General features: G+C 43.2%; 1 protein-coding gene across 7 annotated transcripts in view; it reads left to right on the top strand.

Moving 5' to 3' along the window:
• LOC116842637 (synaptosomal-associated protein 25) overlaps positions 1 to 19,721 on the top strand; it is a 50,576-nt gene that overhangs the window by 10,329 nt on the left and 20,526 nt on the right. For 5 of the 7 annotated variants that reach the window (XM_032812127.1, XM_032812124.1, XM_032812128.1 and 2 more), the window contains 2 exons: positions 991 to 1,032; positions 19,534 to 19,582. In XM_032812127.1, the coding sequence (XP_032668018.1) occupies positions 991 to 1,032; positions 19,534 to 19,582 (91 nt within the window). Of the gene's footprint in view, positions 1 to 990; positions 1,033 to 12,506; positions 12,556 to 19,533; positions 19,583 to 19,721 lie in introns of all 7 variants that reach the window. The other 2 variants (XM_032812130.1, XM_032812131.1) reach the window with 2 other exon arrangements.

The raw sequence follows: 19,721 nt of genomic DNA, 5'->3' as shown, positions 1-19,721 counted from the left end.
GTGTGTGTGTGTGTGTGTGTGTGTGTGTGTGTGTGTGTGTGTGTGTGTGTATGTATGTGTGTGTGTGTGTTTGCGCGAGCGCGTGATGTATCGTGACCGTCACGAGGATTTGCGACGGCCGGGAGCTGAAATCGACGTGATATCGCCGAGATTTCCGTCCACGTAGGCGATGGATGCGCGCGGTCCGGCATTTCTTTGCGATTTTCAGCTCCGATTCGCCGCTGCGCCAGCTCAACGAGCCGAGTAATGAGCGTCTCCCGCCGAAAGAAATTTCCGTCGTCGTAGCATTTTATTATGGTCGTTCTCGTTAATTAATCTACTAGTCCGCTTATTTGAAAACGAGGTGGATGCTGGATGACTTGAAGAACCCTCGAGCATGTCGAGAGAATCCTCAGGCGCGATTGTTGTGAACATGATCGAAATCTTGATCGCGAGCGTTTAGACCCTCGGATGGCACTTGACGGATGTTTTCGTGACTCTTTGTAGTTTTTGAAACCTTAATACACTCGAAATTTTAATACATATGGCAGTGTTGCTACACGGAAAAAAAATATTATGGTTAGCTCACACATAAATCTGGTTGTTCCAACTAGAGTGTATCCATAGTAAATGCAATCCCAACAGATTTCTGATTGCAGTTGACGCGCCAGCGTGACTGAGTACGCATTACCATCACATAAAGATAACTAGGTTGATGCAACTGTGTTGTTCATATTACTAAATATTTCTTTTTATTACGTGCGCCATATCTTTTTTTCCGCGTATGCAAAGAGAAAAGGAAAAAATATGAAGGCGAGATGCAAAAGTTGAAAAGTCGGTTTCACGTCTGCTGAGTATTAACGAATAGTTAACTAAAGTTAAATTAGCTCCTTTTCGGCGAGACTAACACAACTCCGTACGCGCGATCCCCGCGATCATAAGCAAAACATCAAGCGTCGTCGCGTGGCGGACGTGTGTGATGTGTAACTTGCGGAATCGACTTTGTTTCAGTCTCTGGAGAGCACGAGGCGTATGCTGCTGTTATGCGAGGAGGTGAGTTTGTCCTTTTCAGTATTGTCCTTCCTATTTTGCGCATTGACTCTCGACCCTCGATCGTTCCTCGATCCCGCTGTCAATGCCACCCCCCTTTTGGGAAACTATCCTGGTCACCGTGTAGCGGCCTTTCCGTAAAGCCTCTTTAGCCCCTCGTAAGTCCACCAACTCCCATAAAACCCCGAGCCTCTTTCCCACCTCACCTCCCCCCACGTCTATCTCGTAAACTAGGAAACGATTTTCATCGACGAATCTCGTTGCGCGCTACTGCGGCAAGACGGGCGCCCACTGCTTGCTTGGAGTTCTACCGAAACGATCTTAAAAACGATGGCGACAAAGAGAAAAAAAAAAGTAAAAAAAAAAAATGAAAACAGGAAACAAAGAAGGAGTCGCGCCAGAGAGAGGTGGGCAAAGTACTATTTCGATCGTTAAACCGGTCAAGTGGCGATAGTACACACCTCGAGATCCGATCCCTGAGATCGTCGCGCGACGTTTCCCCGCGTCGATATATCCTGCCGCCGCTCTCTACGAGGAGGACTCCGATTTTGGACTTGAGGCACTCGGACGGTTTAACAAGTAGATCGCCGAGACCGTCCTACGAAGCCATCGAGAACTAATCGACGAGCCTGAGCCCGTCAGAAGAACTCTCGAAGGAGGCACGTTAACCCTTTCACAGTAGCGCGCCGAAGTCAGTACGAGGAGATTCAGAAAGATTCGTCAATTTTGTAAAAAATAATTTCGCGTTTCTTATCTGCGGTATGCAGTCCCGTTATTCAACTGTTTTTCCCTTTTCTTCTTAATTAAATACGACGGGATTGTGTCGACTTTTCAATCTGAATAGGCGCATCTCCATCACGTTGAGCGGAAGTGACACGTGCACACACGTGACACACGTGTAACGCAGCCGTTGATAAAGGGTTGACGTGTTAACGTGCGAAACGTGCAGCGCCACTTGACTGGTTGAAGGACATGATGGGTTCTTCTTCTTGTGCGGGCGCGTCGAATTCCGCGTTTCCGCTCTGCGAAATCACGCCCGCTAACAAAACGCTCTCGCGGTAGCGAGTCCAATCGGGGAGAGGGGACATAAGCAGGGGGCGAGGAAAGGCTTCCGAGGGGTCTTTCGTGTAAAATAGGAGAGGACGCGAGCATGTGACGCCGAGCTATAGGGGGCCGAAGAGTGCCGATCTTTCGAAGTAGTATTTTATCCAGCTCTGGCGCCACAGAGGGGGCGACAATTCCCGAGCGTGTTGTTGCGGTCCGAGCGTGTTGTCGCGGGGGATGAAGAGAAAATTAATTAACATTGCGCGCGCGACCGACGAGCGGGATAGAGAGGGCTCGTTCCCCGACACGGGCGACGATACAATATATACCCCCCTCCGATCTATGCGATCTTGAAATCGTGAAAAGGACGGAGAAGCAAAAACAAAGAGAGAATCAGGGGGAGAACAGACCACGCGAGAGCATACATCCTGACTTCGCGCGTGAGGAGAAACTGTAAGACGACGCATCGACGCGCTCCGAGAGAGACGGCGAGGCGCGTAGCGAACGCGCGCGCAAAAAATACAGGGAGAGAGAGCGCGTTTTTTCTTTTTTTTTTCTCTCTCTTTTAGTTTAGCGCGACGATCACATAAAGGTGATTCAGACCGTAGGGAGTCTTTGATCTGGAACGTTATTACGAACATTAACGACCGTTAACGCGGGATCGCGTATTCGAACGCGTACGATAAAGTCGGAAGGATCAGAATGGAACGAATCCATCTCGGTTACATGAAGCTTTGATGAGACCTTAACAGTTGTTAAGCCAAAACTCATTCATGTTTCTTTATTAATCTTCCTAATAGTCGCTGTTTAAGGCTTCATTGAAGTTCGATGTATCCACGCTCATTCGCCGGTTTATTTTGTGAATTGCTCCGATATCGTCGTACTTTCCCACAGCTGTCGGTCATTGACGAATTCGAAGACGAGTTTTTCTTAATTACGAATTCAATCGATGGGCTGAGAGGGGAGAATATCGTTCCTCGGTTAAACTGAAGCGAATTTTGCCAAACTGACGGGGGATTGTCTTAATTTGGGATACAAGTGCCAAATTCTCTGACTATATCTGGGAGTTGGAAGCCTTTCGGAATTTTACATGGAACGGTCCACGTGGAATTGATCGAAGTATTCACTCTAGAAACAGGATATATATACAGAGAGTGGTTCTGAAACGTAGCTTATACGTCGGACGCGTTGAGGAAAAATAATCTGAAGAAAATATGTTTAATATTCGGGGTCAGTTGCCTTGGCAAGGCAATAGTTTGCACGGAAGAAGTGGCGGAATGAATATCTTGTGGAAAAAAACGATTTGTCGCCGCGCCGACACAGTAGACGAATTAAATTTTAAGCCTTGCTCGGAAGTTTATGACGCTGTGCGGAAGTATCGACGAGTATGTTTTTTTCCGCGACTTGCGATACGCGTGGCGTATCGATTCGCTCGCGTTTTATTTTCACCGCGCGCGTGCGTGTGTGCATTTCACATGTTCTCATTGCGTGCGTTCGCGCGCGCGCGCGTCGTGACCGTGAAAAGAAAAGGAAAGAAAATAGGAGTTCTGTCTACATACTCTACAGCTCTCTCCGTGTTCTCTTCCCCATTGCATAATTATTCGCTGTCTCTTATGCTCGTACCTTCGATATCTACTCTCTCGATACATCTATATATGTGTGCGCGTGTGTATCTATGAATGTATGCGGTTCTATCTATATTTGTTTTGTACATACGGAGATGTTTGCTCTTCTTCTCCACTTTTAACTTACTGTGCTCGTCGAAGGAGCGAACGCAACTGGCTTCCGCGATCCGATCCACGCTGCATTATCGTCTCTCTCTTTCTCTCTCTCTCTTCCGTGATTAGAATTAGTGTCATGCCGCAATTACTTCACGAATCGTGAAACGTTGAATCGTTACTATTTTTTCATCTAGAAAAATTACTTCTCGAGTATTGCGCGCGTCGTTGACGTCACTTCTGTGCAATTATTCTTCCACAGCGCGTCCATCAACAGCTGTGTCGTGTGTCGCGAATATACGAATTTTGCACTCGACAGCACATTTGTTTAGATGTTTCTACTGTCTAAATTTGTGATTTCGGCTCGTGTCGGAGGACATGGAAGGAAAAAAATTTGCGATTTTCTTTGACAAATTTCCTATTCCTCGCAGTTGCGTAGTATTACGCAATCGCGAGAGTGTTCGCTATAGACCTGTCGAGTTGCGTTACAATTCGTGTCGAGATAAGAAATGCACGGCAATACGAAAGCGCGAAGTGCTGTATCTTTGATAGAAGACTTCTCGCGAGAGTCCCTTTCAGGATCCCCTTACTTGGGAGAAACGGAGAGGATCCCTTTAAAAGAGGAAGCCCTTGCGTCGTTCCGTTTCAGTCTCTCTCTCTCCCTTTCTCTTTTTCTCTCTCTCTCTCTCTCTCTCTCTCTCTCTCTCTCTCTCTCGCTCTTTCTCTCATTGTTTCTCTCTCGCTACTTATTTACTTGTGGCTGCACTAATAAGCACGTGTTCGCATTTCGAGCACCGGAGACGTCCTCGAATCATCGACTGGAAAGCGTACGTAAACACCCGCAATGCGCAATGCGTCATCGTCCATGGATGACGATTATTGTCATCGTCGTCGTCGTCATCGTCGTCGTCGTCGTCGTCGTCGTCGTCGTCGTCGTCGTCGTCGTCGTCATATTCACACGCGTCAATAGTAAAGACGCGTAGGTGCGCGTACAAGCGGTAGATCGTGCCTCTTAATTCATCGTCAAAAACAATAAATCGCAAAGTTCAGTTTCCACGAGGAATTAGTCATACTCGTTTCATGACGCGACGGGGACGAGACGAGACGGGAATCCCTGAAACTCATCCGCGAGAGCGATCGCTTGATTCCCCATCTTCCTTCTTTCCTTTCTGTTTTGCTCGATTGTGAATTTTCTCATTGCGGATGAGAATCAACGATTACACTCGGATCTTTTTCGTGACCTCCTTTAGCGCAAGCTCCCCGCGCGATGGTCTGTGAGCGACGAATTGTTTTCTGCTTTCATAATCACTGTTGCCTGTTGGAAGAAGGTGCGCATACTTTGCCCTTTTCGCGCGATCGATTACTTTCTCGACGAACGAAATTTCTGTCGGGTTTTACGAAGGAATTATTTTGACGAGACGTTTCGGCAGGAAAGTTTTTGATAAACCGTGTAAGAAAATTTGATATTTATTTTCACGCAAACACGCAAAAACGCAAGAAGAAGGATGTAATTCCTTCTTGCATACATTGAAGGAATATTGTGATAAAAATTGCAACATACAGAAAATTATGATTAAAGTTATTATATCTTTGTTTAAAAAACACTTTTTTCTATAAATTTGCTTAATTACTTGAATGTTTTTTATATCGTATACTAGGATAAATCAACAAATTTATTATTTCAAAGAAAAAAGATATCTAAGAAATAGACAATATTTATTTGTTGGGTTCTATACTAAAACATTCACTTATATTAATATAAAATATTTTTCAAAATAAAAAACATTATATTTTCTTAAAATCTTAATTTTTCATGAAAGCAATAATTTTGTTTAAATAAAAGAATCTATATTTAAGTAAATATGTTGTCAGTGTCCATCGAATAAATTATTTTTATTTTTTAGATATTTTTTCTCTTAAAGTATATGGTAATTTGTACTACAATTTTAGTATAGTCCATCTTTATAAAAAGCATTAGTAAAAAGAAATATAATTTTAAAGAAACTTTATTGCTATATTTTCCCCGTATATAATATCACTATTTTGGCACGAAAATGCAAGATCTGTTCTTTCCGTATTCGTCTTCAGCCATACTGATCAAAACCCGTAGAATTAACTTCGCGAAGCGAAATCGCCGAAGAAGATCAAATTTGCGCGTTTCGCTCGATGGGATTTTCCATCAAGTAACGCTTGGTCGAGCTGTCGTTATTCACCGGCGGCAGCAGACACGTCACTTCCTTATATTTGTATTGATCCTGGAAAGCTAACGCGACAGATAATTGGCAATTACCGCTAATATGATTTCGCGCGACAATACCCGGAAGATTATGGGAACGAGTGCGCGAATGCGCCAAGCAGTCGAGCGCGCTACAATAACGATCAGTTAATAATGAGTAACAATTAATTGACGATAATGATCATGAAATATAACATAAGACATTGGTGAATTCATTTATAAATAATCTCAATATTGTTTGCGATATTTTATGTATAAATACGCGAGATCATCCCAGCATTCTCGTCGCTCAAAGATTTTGCTCGCAGACCGTCGATGCAGGTACGACACGAGCGATCCATTAAATTCCAAACCCATAATAATCGGTAAGAAACATTTCTGAAACTCCAAACAATATATAGTCTCATCTTTAGCCGAATTTTTTGAAATATAATATCTCAGGATAATTCTGAGAAACCAAAAAAAAAAAGGTATTCTACACGGAAAAAAGTTTTGTCGGATTAACCAAATATTCAGTAGGAATTTAAAGCGGAATTTTAAGCGGAATGAAACAGAATTCCGGCTGAAGTTACCAGAATTCTGTTCAAGTTAACAAGATTCTGGTTAACCAAACAAGATTTCTAATTAAGTTTGGTTGATCCAGCCAAATTTCTTTTCCGTGTATGCAACAATCTTATTACCTTTCATTAAAGAAGAGAAATATTCCTTCGATAAAAGTTTTTCCTTAGACTGTAGGACTACATGAAGTAATATCTTATAATCAGAGGATATTATTATTTTTTTTTTTAAGTGGACGAGACTCCTAAGCTTCAATAAAAGCTTAATCTAAATCTAATCGTTTATCTGAATATTGTGTACATTTTTACTTGATTCCGGCTAATCTGTCATTTTGACAGCTTTGTACATTGTATCACGATGGGAACGATGGGAAAGACTATTTCAACCTAATATTAAGACTTTACTGAGCGTTTACATCCTTTTTCTTCCTCTTTCATTTCGCTACCGCGAATCCTTTCGCAAACGTCGCCTCTTTTCTTCTTCCTGTGCGTGTCTCTTGTATCAGCATCGAGTATCCACTGATTGCTGATTATTGTATGGGCGTTAACGATCGAGAAAAAATCTTGATTATTTCACGGAGATTCTCCTCTCGTCTCTTTTTCCCTCGTGTTTGCGAACGAATTGCAAGTGTGATTCAGCGCGAACGTATCGCGCGAAGATGCAAGCGACTCGCGTCGCGTCAAGCCGTTCGTTGAACATGTAATTAATCCTGAACTGATTGTACATACGCACATTGTATTGTACTGTAAAGATTGTTGTACAGCACAGCAACGCGAATTACCCGATTGCGTCGAAGTTCGCGATAGCGCAGCGAGCGGAGAGGACTATATATATATATATATATACATATATATGTCGACTGGTCGTGTCAGCATAGAGAAAGAAATCAGTTTCACGGATGAGCGCGATTCGAGTTTTAACCCTTTGCACCCTGATGCATGCTCTCCATGAAAAGGAAGAAAAATCTCGAGTCGAATTTTCGCGATTCTACTTTCAACTTCAATATTTCATTTAAAATCCGCTTTGATAATCTGAAACCTACATCAACCTCTTGATCTTAACTAACCTACTAACTTTGCCGAAAGGTCCTCCTTAGAACCTACAAGTGACATTTTGTGCGTTTCCTGTTTCTTAGAGTAGGACCTTAATGTATTAAACATACATTGATCCTTCAGAACGCGTATATAGATTTTGGAGAGTTCAGGGCTGAAATTTCGACTCGGGACGAAAAGTCACTGCTGCTGTTGGATGAGATTCTTTTTCATGACGATTTTTCGTGCATTCGATTTTCTCTTAGCGTCTGTATGGAATCTGCATCACAATTTCAAGTTAGACTAAAATAATCTCTCTCTTTATGAAAGAAAAGAAACGAAGGTCGATGTGTGTTTTTACCGGCGGACCGACTGATGAGATGAAAATTATTAAAGAGACGCCGTGCTCGTTGATATCTATTTGTGGTGTTTTAAGCGATCTGTTTTAACATTCTAAATTGATTAACAAATCCGTGACTGAAATTTAGGTCTCTCTGGATGCTCTGTATACGATTAACGTCCGCCGAGTGTGTCGCTTCTAATGCGGTTCCGATCAATAGCTTCTACACATTGCAGTCATTGTTCTGAAAAGATAATTCTATCTGTCGGGAGTGTATGTCGCGAATTCCTATCGTCGATTACGCTTCGACGCAGACGGAGAGCAAAGGGTTAAAGGGAAAAATCGATCTCGCGCCGGTATGCGCTCTTCGAGCTCCGATCTTCGAACCGAGAGCGAGAGGAGGGTTCGCTCTGACTTGTACAGGGCGGACCACATCCAATCCACCGTTGTCGGAACGACGGTGCCGCGATGGGCGACGAGACGCCGGGAAGAGAAACGACGAATGTGATTCGGAAACAGGAAAGCAAAAAGAGTGGAAAAGAAAAGGAAAAAAAGAGAATAACAAAAAAAAAAAAATCAAAAGGAGGAAAGAGGAGGAAAGCTGCATCAGTATATGTAACCAAAGCTGTTGCTGCTCTCGATATTGTCCGTTGCTGGATGTTACGTACGTGTTGTATACGTGTACGGTGTGTGCCCGTGTGTGGTCTCCGCTTGCCTGATCCGCGATCTACACTTGCCTGTTCGATTAGCTTGCCCGCTCCGCGAGATTTCGTGAATCGAAGCGCGACAGCCACTGGCGATCGTACAAGATCGACGCGCCACTAAACGCGCTTAGATAGGAAAAGAGAAATGGAAAAAAGAAAAATTACAGTTGAAAATAGATCTTCCATGCTGCAATGCAAGTTGAGAAAGCGCTGACGTTTCTCTGATCAGATGCACGTTGAAAAAGATAAAATCTAAAAGAAATAATTTCGCAATAATAGCCGCTCGGTTCGCATTTTCCATTGACGAAATCTCGTTGCCTGCCCGCCTTGGCTGTCTTGGCTGTCTGTTGTGTGCGTATGTGTGTGTATGTGTGTGTGTGTATGTACGCGCGCGCGTGTACGTTTGCCTTTTTCCTCTCTGCAAGCCACTATCCACTTTCCCTCTTCAATGCATCGTGCTGCCACTTTCTTAGAGACGATCATTGAAACTCTTAGTGATCAATACTCTCTTTCAGTGCACATATACATTATTCCACGCGTACACGAGATCATAAGAAGCAAATGCGACTTCTTACATTGCGCATCTCGCATCGCATCTCATATGCAGGCTGTCCAGAGAAGAGGCTCTTTTCCATCGCACTTAGGATTGGCTCCGCAATTCTCAAGCAAATTGGCAATTGTATTAAAGCTTTTTGAGTCGCGAAAATTTTGAGAAGAAAGACTCGTAGTAACCTTATCGAAGAGCAGATCGAATTTTCAAATTTGCACGAAGACTGATACGCCGTGGTTATATATGCGTCTTTATTTTTTTTCCAGGACATCCTGTACGTTACACTTATCGTTGATTGACGACACACTTGGAATATATATTTAATTCTTTGTACTCGAGTGCGCGCCACGACACTTTATAACGCTATATAAAATAGTTTCGATCGAATAGCTTTGGCATTTGTTTGTATCATTTAATCGAATATGTTACGATAGCGATGGTCGTTGGTTAGAGATAAACGCATCGAGCACAAAGAATTACCATACACCATGCGACAAAGAGAAGCGACACTTTGTTTACCTTTCATTTCCCTATTTGTTCTGTTATCGTTTAGATTTTATCTAGACTTTATCGATTTATCGCAGTTATATTCGTATTATGTATATGCTCGTCACTTCGGTATCACCGATCTCTCACCATTCACGTTTTTACCTCTCTCCCTTCCTCTCACCCGCAGCAACGTTCACGCATCTTCACGATTACGCGTCGTATTTCTTTCGACCGATACGCACGCTTGCACTTCAATTGCCAAGTGAGGAAAGGGAGTAAAGGCACGAATGAGAATTGCATTATTATCCAACCGGAAAGCCGAACGATCTTTCGTTCGGTCGATCAAGAACAAACGAAGAAACACCTGTCCGTATTTTCGCCCCTATTTTAGCGCTGCGTCTCATCTGACCGTCCGAGTACTATTTTTCACGATGCCTGTTCCTTTTTTCTTTCTTTAGGTTGCATTTCAAAACGTCCTTTTTGAGGAAATTTTGCTCAATGGTCTATAATATATGTAACGTGAACTATAGGTATTTAGCAAAGTTTTCCTCAAAAAGAACATTTGAAATGCAACCTTGGTATCGTTGCACCGCACACATTTTTGATGTAGACATATGATTCGGGGTCAGAATAGCAGAGGCGGTCGCGTTTAGCACTATAAACGCGGCGTACAAATATGGGGCACCTGGTAAAATACGGAAGGGAATTGTTTCGAATCGCACACATGATCGTGCATATTATCCCTCTCTCTCCTCCACGATTCATCAATCGCTCGTTCGTCTCGTTCATTCATTCGCTCATTCACTCATTCGCTGCCCTTATCGCTCCTCTTCTTCCCCTTTCCCTGTACCCGACGTCCCTAATTACGTGTGCGTGTGTGTTTTACTTTGCATTTGTCCAGGTGCTCGCAACCCTTTGAGTCCCGAGAAATGCCCCGTGCCGGGATTTTATCGCGGCGGAGTCCCTTCGTCTGCCGCGCGCGTTTTCAATTGTGACTCTATATCGCTACTATGTTATATTATTATATTTGAGTATTATATTATTATTTGATGTGATATTAATTTACAACGAAATTGTGTTTCTTCTTGTGCAAATGCAAAGGATTCACGGTAATCGTGAGGTATTTTTCACGATCCATCGGCGGAGTATCGTTACGTACCACTTTGGAGTTTTCAGGAGGTTGCTACGAACCTCCGGCTTTTGACTTTTCAGCTTCAGAGACTTTCGAGTCTCGCGAGGTCCGAGAATTTGTAAGTCACGATCTTCCGTTACTCCGTTACATTTCGCGAATATCCCACGGGATTTTTAGATTTTCTAAAATTCTCAGATTCTCCGGCTGCGCCGAGGCTCCCGAGGCGCTGAAGTTTCCGTCATGTTCGAGGTTCGTAGGTTCCTTCGAATCCCTTCTACAACATTCGACCACCACACAGAGACGCTTACCGTCGCGAGAATTCCGTTTTATATTCTTTCTATTTCCTTTTCTCTCTTCTTTTTTTTTTGTCGATTTTTGTCGAACCGACACTCATGCGGCATGCTCGAGACTCAGAGGGCCCGCAGGGCCGCCCTATGACTTGCCTTGCGCATTGGATCTCACTTGATGGAAGTGTACTCTATTCTGTATCCTGCGGTTGTACCTCTAACCTACACTCTACTATGTACCGCTCTTTTCGTTACTGGGGGTGTCCAAAAATTCCCACCCAGAAAAAAAAAAACAACACTGCAACCGTGGTCCCGCATCTCCTCGATCGCGGTCGATCCTTCCTGCAACCCTCCGGGCGGAGCGGAGGTCGGGCAGATGGACGATCGGCGATCGAGGAATCGCGCGGGTCTGTTCAGCCAAAACTCGTAGAATATCACAAAAGGCAGAACCAAAAAGTCGAATAAAGAAAATAAAAACAAAACAGAACCAAAGACCAACGCGCGCTTTGCCGGAAGGAAGATGTTCGTTACAAACGAAAACAAAAGTATAGGAAAAAAATAACATAGAATAAATAAATAATTGCACAACAACAACGGCGACGACAATTACAGCAACAGGAACAACATCTACAACAACAACATCAACAATAACAACAACATCAACAACATCGCCATTGACCGATACAACATCAAGAACAACAACAACAACATCAACAACAACAACAACAAGCGACAACATGCCGAAACGTTCGTACCGTCGCGTGATTATCGCGACAACGACGGTACCTCCGATCGGCCCACTACTACTTTTTTTTTTTCTCTCCATTGCCCGCCCGTCTCTGCCCATCTGTCTCTGTGTCGCGGGCAGGTCGCGCTTACAACACGCGATTAGAGTACGCCAAGGCGAGCCTGAGGGCGCGCCGCGACGTCGTCCGAGCGGTGGAAAAGTATAAAATAGCAAGGAGACCTCAGATTAGAAAAGACAAAAAGAAAGAATCAAAAAACGAGAGAGGCCCCGATACTTCTCACTTTGTCCCACTCTACGGCGCGCAACCACCTCAAAACATCCGGCCACAATCCACCTCTTGTCTTGCTTGCCCAGTCCACCACCGACTTGTCCGTACATATATACCTCTGTCTATATACCTAATTATACTAATATACTACTAATATTACTACTATATACTTACTAAAAAAATGCAAAAAAAGAGTAAAGAAAGGTATACGACTCTCTCTCTCTCTCTCTCTTTTTCTTTCTCACTCTCTCTTTCTCTATCTCTCTCTCCTTTTTTTCTCTCTCTCTCTCTCTCTCTCTCTCTCTTTCTCTCTCTTTCTCTCTTTAACACTGGTGGTGGTTGTCTGTGTTATGCTGCCTCTGTCTGTCATAGAGCAAGGAGGCTGGCATCCGCACTCTGGTCGCACTCGATGACCAGGGAGGTGAGTGAATCGCTTGTTAGCAATAAGTAACAGCCGTACGTACCACGAGGGTAAGAGGTGAAGGAACGAGGGGATCTCGTTGTAGTCACGCACACCTTTTATACGATTAAACACACAACGTGTCGCGCGCCCGTTAACCCGCAAGCGTTACCCACCCCGCGCGAATACCCCTTCCACACGCATTATATATATATGTATATATATATATATATATATATATATATATATATATATATACATACACACAGTCACACGTGACACACGCACACATGAGATGAAGTTTGAGTCGGGAAAATCGCAGAATATAGAGAAGAACGATAACTCGAGTATTATTGTTTTTTAGATTTTTCAGACGCGTTTCTATTACTCTATTCGAGTATTCTGCGGAAAATAATTCGTTTTCCAAATTGCATATCCCTTTGCAATGATAAACCGCTGTTTTCCGGTAGGAAAACAATGGTAACTTTATCGAATTGAATTGTATACGGTATTTTAAGAGAAAGTTATGATTAATTTGAGATCGAACTGTCTCATTCTTTCTCGCTCGAAAATATGCCATTCTTTTTCCTCGTGAAGAATTCGACTACGTTCGGTTATCACGATCGAACGGTGTCTCATGGCTTTTGCTTGAGATCGTTCTTGCATTTTCTCGCGTTTTTCTGTACTCCTTCGCAGCTTCGAAGCTGACTACCGTCAGCGAGATATTCAATCACCCTCGTAAATCTCCTCAGACTGTCCCATCATTCTTGCGTTTGCTTGCAAATTCACGAGAGACATCCAACGTAAACGTATCCGCTAGATCACTTAACACGCCTGTGCAATGTTATTCTCATGGTAATTCTACACGACGATATAATGACCGCGACACTCTTTCGGTCGTGACGTATCGTAGGAGAAGACGTTTAACGATTGCGTTCCTGGAACCGTAACGATTGACTTCGTTCTCTCCTGAACGCGACAGATTCGGCGTTAAATTTGAATAAATTGCTAGAAAAAAGGGACATCTCGCGAGACAAAACGACCAAAAGAGCAGACATCCCGAGGCGTCCTCGAGAGTCAATCGTCGAAACACACGTGTTAGGGTCGCGACCGTTAACCGTGCGGAAATTGTTCTATTAACATGCTCATAGTTCTACCGGGCCCCGAGATATCACGGATATAGGTCTGCTACCCCGGCAACCTCCTCTAATTACGGTTGTTGCATACTCCGGATATTCGGTCTCTCCCGAATTCAACGAACGTGCGAGCTAACACTTCACGAACTGGCTCGGGGAATTTTCTCGCGGTTGACACGATGCAAAATCACGAAAAACGTCGGTTTTCTTTCTCTTTTTTCTGACGTCGACACGATGTCGTCGGTGAGAATCATCGTCGTGATCGTCGTTTTCCGACGGGACACAAACCAAGCGCCAGTTTGAAAGCCTCGCGTCGATTTTCAGAAGGGAATCGACGTTAGACAGTCCATTCTTATTGCGACAGGAGATCTCTTTCTCTCTCCCTCTTTTTCTCTCTCTCTCTCTCTCTCTCTCTCTCTCTCTCTCTCTCTCTACCTCTCTCTTTACTTTCTTTCTCTCTCTACTCTCTTCCTCTCTCTTTATCTCTTTCTCTCTGGTACACAAAAGCCGTCCAATTCTGGATTGGCCTCCAAAATATCGATTGATCTCCGCCCGATTTAACACGCTTGAAATTAAACTCGCTTTGACTCACGGCTCAACACCGTCGATTAACAACACTGTCGCTTTATCGCGATCTCGTCTCCGTTTTAACTTCTACCCGAATCGTCTTAATTTCTCAAAATATAACTTAAACGACGACGACGCGATTCTTGGAAATAATCGTTTACTCGCGTTAAAAGAGACAACAGGACCATGAAGACCAGTCCCTTTCAGCGCTCTCTATTAGCAACTTAGATTAGGGAAATCGATGGTCACTGCACAATTGCGTATACCATTACTATGTTCCTACTACTATATATACTGTCGGATCTACTACGATTACTACTGATTACAACACCATCGCTAATCCTAATCACTGACACCACTGATATTACTAACGTTACTACTACTTGTATCATTACACTACGGCTGCGTCACCTCTGGTCGTTAACGAAGATCTCTCCCGTTTGTGTTGCATGCATACTCATAGAGAAATATATGACAGTGATAACTGCACAGAGAGGGTGACAACTACTAGAGTTTTATATGCAGAGAATCAATATATATAGTTTAATAAACCATTTTGTACACAAAAAAAAATACTTGAACATTTATTTGTAGGAAATAAATTTCTGTGAATAAACTTTATATTTTACAACTAAATTTTCAAGTATTTTCTTTTCAGTATAGTTATTGTTTACTAAAACTGAATAGCTACGAAAACTATACACAGTTCTCTAATTCTTTGAATAATTCTCATAATCTTTCAGCTTTAATTACAATAACAATACAAAATAGTTTATTAAACTGTATACATTTGATTCTACGTACAAAACTCGTATAGTTGTCTCTCATATACATACCAGTGAGTAATTCCAATAGTGGGAATGCGTTTTTTTCCCTCCGTGATCAAAATTCGATTTCTTCGTCGATCGAGCATATAAGTTCGGTGATAATCGAATGAATTCACAACGCGGCGCTGATCGCTGCTCAGCCACCACAGTGTGATTTCTCTCCGCCGCGATTTTCATCTTTCAGCAAGGCAGATTAAGACATACATCTTTCATTCCGTTTAATTTCCCCGGACGGGGAAGGTTCGGGATATAACAGCGCGCGAACCGACGGAGAGAGAGTCCCTCTTAACGATCCAAGCCAGGCAGCACGTGCTACTACCACGACGTGAACCATTCTCAGGCTCATTTTTTTTCTGTTTTATTGGGGCCACATTTCCATCACGACGTCATGGAAAAGTCGATGACGTGTACCGTGGGCGTATACGCGTGTGTGGGCAAAAGGGAAGTGGTAGTAGCGTTACAGACAAAGAGAATCCTTCTCTCCCCATGACGTACTTGTCACGATGTGTCAACACAATGTGAAAATGGGTTCCCACCAATAAATCAGTCATCGCTGCTGCTGCTGCTGCTGCTGCTATCTCGTTGCCGCTGTTGCCGCCAGCGTTGACGTGAGCGACTCATACACGATCCAACGACTCGTGCCTCGCTCTATCCATCACATAAACAGACAACATATAATCTCTTCCTCTGTATAGTCGGTATTTTTTTCTTTTTTTTTAATCAAAATGTGTATGTGACTTTATTTTTTTTCTCGGCGCGCACCTCTCCAAATCCTTTGTGTCGGTCCTTCTTCACTTGACACCTTCGTATGAAGGTGAGAGCCTTCCCTCCGTGTTTGGAGCGCGAATGAACCGTTGGATGGTGCACGAGACGCTTAACGAGATCGAACTATCGCTGTCTCTTGTGTATATACGACAAAAAAGAGGTTTAGTTGGATTAATGAAATTTTTGGTGAAAAATTTGCGCGAACCAGAAATTCCTGTTGAATTTCACCAGTGCGCCGTTTAATTTAATAAGATCTCTAATTAATTTGAACAGAATTCTGGTAACTTCAAATGCAATTTCTTGGTTCATTCAGATTTTACGAGAAATTTGGTCAATCCAATCAAACGTCTTTCCTGTGTACAATTGACAGCTGTTGTTCAAGTGGTTCAGTCGATCGTGATCGTTCTGTTTCCGTTTTCCCTACACCCTCCGTCAAATCCATCCCCTACCTTTCTCTATAATCCATTATACTCACACATGTACACATACACAAAACACTTACTCTCCCCCGCGCCTCTTTACTTTGTTATTTTTTTTCTTTGTCCCTTTCTCTAGGTCTCAGACGGGTCTCTGTTTTCTTCTCCTTTTTTATCATTCTTTTTTTCATCCAAACGACACACGGGATGCGTTCGTATGACGCGCGCGCAGCAAGGTGCGATAATGGCGTTTTGATGCGGGGAATGTATCTTTACCAAGTTCACGCGAATTTTTCTTCCTCATCGGCTGCCCTTTACACGCCCTTTGTCGATAACAAGATTTAGAGGCGTTGTTAAGTGCACTCTCGTCAAACGCTGTTACCGCATCCGCTTTTTTACAATACGACCCTTTCGTATTACGACGTGTATCCGAATTACATCGCGACAGTGATGGCCGGGCACGAATTGGGCACCGCGAGAATTTTCGACGAGAAAAATGGCGTAGAAACCGTACGGAATTTATTTTGTGCAATCGCTCTGCTTAGCGCGTCGACTGCACGAACTTGCTCTATGATTAATAATCACGCTAAATAATTCGCTAAACAATTAGCGAGCTGATAATGGATCTCGGCGTAATACGAACTGCAAATTATCGTGAGGTAATGTTATTTATACAGCGGTGATCCATCACCATAATAATCGTCGAACAGCAATGGCTTGCCGCCGAACGGACGATTGATTTACCATAAAGCAACATCTAGCGCGTCACTATCACCAGAATGAGTACGATCAATATTAATTTTAACGTCTACTTTCGTTACTAGCGGCTCGTTAATCATCGAATAATGTCGTGGTGCCACACTCGTGCTCGTAATTAGCTCGATCGATCTCACTTCACAAGATACACGCTGCAATTCTGGACTGTGTACTTGTTTCTTACTATACTGTATTCCGTAGCCACTCGCGAAGCTTACAGCTGTGTCGCTTTTAATCTACGTGTAAAAATATATATCTATATATATATCTCTTTTTATATATACATATATAATTCTATACATATATATATATATATATATATATATATATATATATATATATATATACATATATGCATAGAATTGCATATATATGTATATGTTTCTCTCTCTCTATATATACGTACCGATATGTAATCGTTCTATCTAGTGTACAGATCAGGAAAGTATTAACTCCCTATGACACGTAATCGCTTGGCGGTAGATGTCTGTCTGTCGTAACTTGTTTTATTAATCTCCTCTCTTTTACCTGATCTCTCTTGCTCCCTTTTTCTTTCTCAGTCTCTCTCCTCGTCTACATCTTTCTCTCCTGTCTCCCCTATTAACTCTCTCTTTCTTTCTCTATATTCCTCTCCTTGATTGCAATCTGTGCATCGAACGTGTAACTACTCTCTGTCGGCCGTCGTCTTACCAAGTAGATACTATCCCCGCTTGACATGGAGTCGCTGGCCGAAGTGTATGTATGCGGTATTATTTGAAGAAGGTGTTTATCTTAGAAGGGCTCTTATGTACCATAAATATATGCATATAATTGAACCGGTCGCCTAATCGGGCTCGGGACGGAGAACGAGAAACGCGCGTTGAGCGAGAAAAAAACTAAAAAAGAAGAAAAATAAAAGAGAAAACACGCGGCGCGTCGCTGACTCTGACGATTCGTGAGAAACTCCGCTCGGCGCGATCGCGCCAATCGCGCGAGTCGCTGATTAGCACGGCGAGGGTAATTAGCGGCGTCCCCGCTGCTGCACGATGTGATCATCGTCTCACCGCCTATCATCCTCGGTCGGCTCGCGCATATTCGCCCTAAAGACGAGCGTACGACGCTGAAGAGACGTTACCCGGCGACTCGCCGTGCTTATCCACGCTGCGAGATGCGCCCGTCGTTGATCGAGCCGATTATCGTGATTATCAGTTATCACCATAGGTATCGGGGCTCGCAGTGGTGCGAACATTATTAGGACGATCCCGCGAAAATCTCTCCGTCGTAGGTGCTCTCCTCCCGGGTGCAGGTGTGCTCGGAATTCGTCGTCGCTCTTTCTTTTGCTTCAGTATCTCGCACCTCTCGAGATTATATTATTATATCGCGCGCAGATGGAATAAATAATGACAGAATAATTCCACTGATAATCGTATCACGGTCAACGTCGCCGACGCGCATCTCACATCTCATTTGTGCTCCATTAGGTCATCTTTCTATCTGTTTCTCTCTCTCTCTCTCTCTCTCTCTCTCTCTCGCTCTTTTTCTCATTACTCGTCATAACTCTTAATATCGTCGACACGTCGTGTCTGTCATCGTTGTTATCTCTCTATTCTTCTATCTATGATTTCTAACGTAAGCGGTTAATAACAAAAGCCGGTTGCAGTCGTGGCTGATTGATTGAGAAAACATTTAATTAGTGATTCTCATTTAATATGTGATTCTCTTTTTCCTCTCTTTCTTTCTTTTTCTCTTTTTTTCTCTGACTTCCTTTCCCTCCCTCTTTCCCGCTTGCATTTGGAGCAATTTAACCGAAGCTCAATTTTGCTCTCAAGTAACGTTTGCATTTCCAAATTCAATATTCTAAAAAAGCCCCAGGTCTTGGATCAAAATGTCACCGGTGAATTCTTCATTTTCTAGAGAAGGCGTTTCCCCATTGATACACAAGAGACAATTTTGTTGGTCGCACGATAAACGGCGTGATTGCAACCGGCCTAAAAGGAAGCAGGGCGAACGATTATGATTGCATTGTTGCGATTGGAATAATGTACATGTAATATCTTAGCAACATAATCGTGAGCCACCTCTGGGTCTTCGTCTCGATTATTATTATTATTCTTACTTTCTTCTCCTTTGTTACATTTCTTTCTCCTTTTTACTGTTACCACCACCACCACTACTACTCTGTTTTCTTACTACTATTCCGTTAATTATTACCATTATTTATTATTATTATCGTTTGACCTCGATTAATACGATATTATTATTTGTTCTCGTTACGCGGCACGTCTTGTCGAAGAACGCGATATTCGAGATGCCTTTCCCTGTGCAGCGAACAATGGTAAAAGCTGTCTAATCAGTGTAGCATCATAATCGCGTCTGCTCTCTCACTCAGAACTCGAACGTTTTCGTCTCTCATCGTATTCAGCGGACGGGACGTGCTGGCGGATTTTGTTTGCTTTCTTGTCTGTGACTTTATTTCGCAGTTATTTACGCACGCATCCACTGAGAACGATCTTTCGTTTCCGTTAATGTGTGGCACCTTCGACCCTGTCGTAGAGCGAGGAGATCGGAGCGAACACTCTGACGATGTTAGACCACCAAGGCGGTAAGCAGCTCTCAACAGCAATAAGTCACTCTCTTGCGAAGAATGAGCGAGCGATGCGATGACAGTTTCCGACGAAACAAAACGGAACAACTAAAGAGAAATGAATATTTGTCGGTTGGGAGGGGGGGGGGGGGGAAAC

This window comes from Odontomachus brunneus, unplaced genomic scaffold, assembly GCF_010583005.1.
Source record: "Odontomachus brunneus isolate Ranch 3 - 2012 unplaced genomic scaffold, Obru_v1 Obru_scaffold_026, whole genome shotgun sequence".
Lineage (NCBI taxonomy): Eukaryota > Metazoa > Arthropoda > Insecta > Hymenoptera > Formicidae > Odontomachus > Odontomachus brunneus.
The sequence above is the reverse complement of the archived record's forward strand: the minus strand, read 5'-3'. Positions and strand labels throughout refer to the sequence as shown.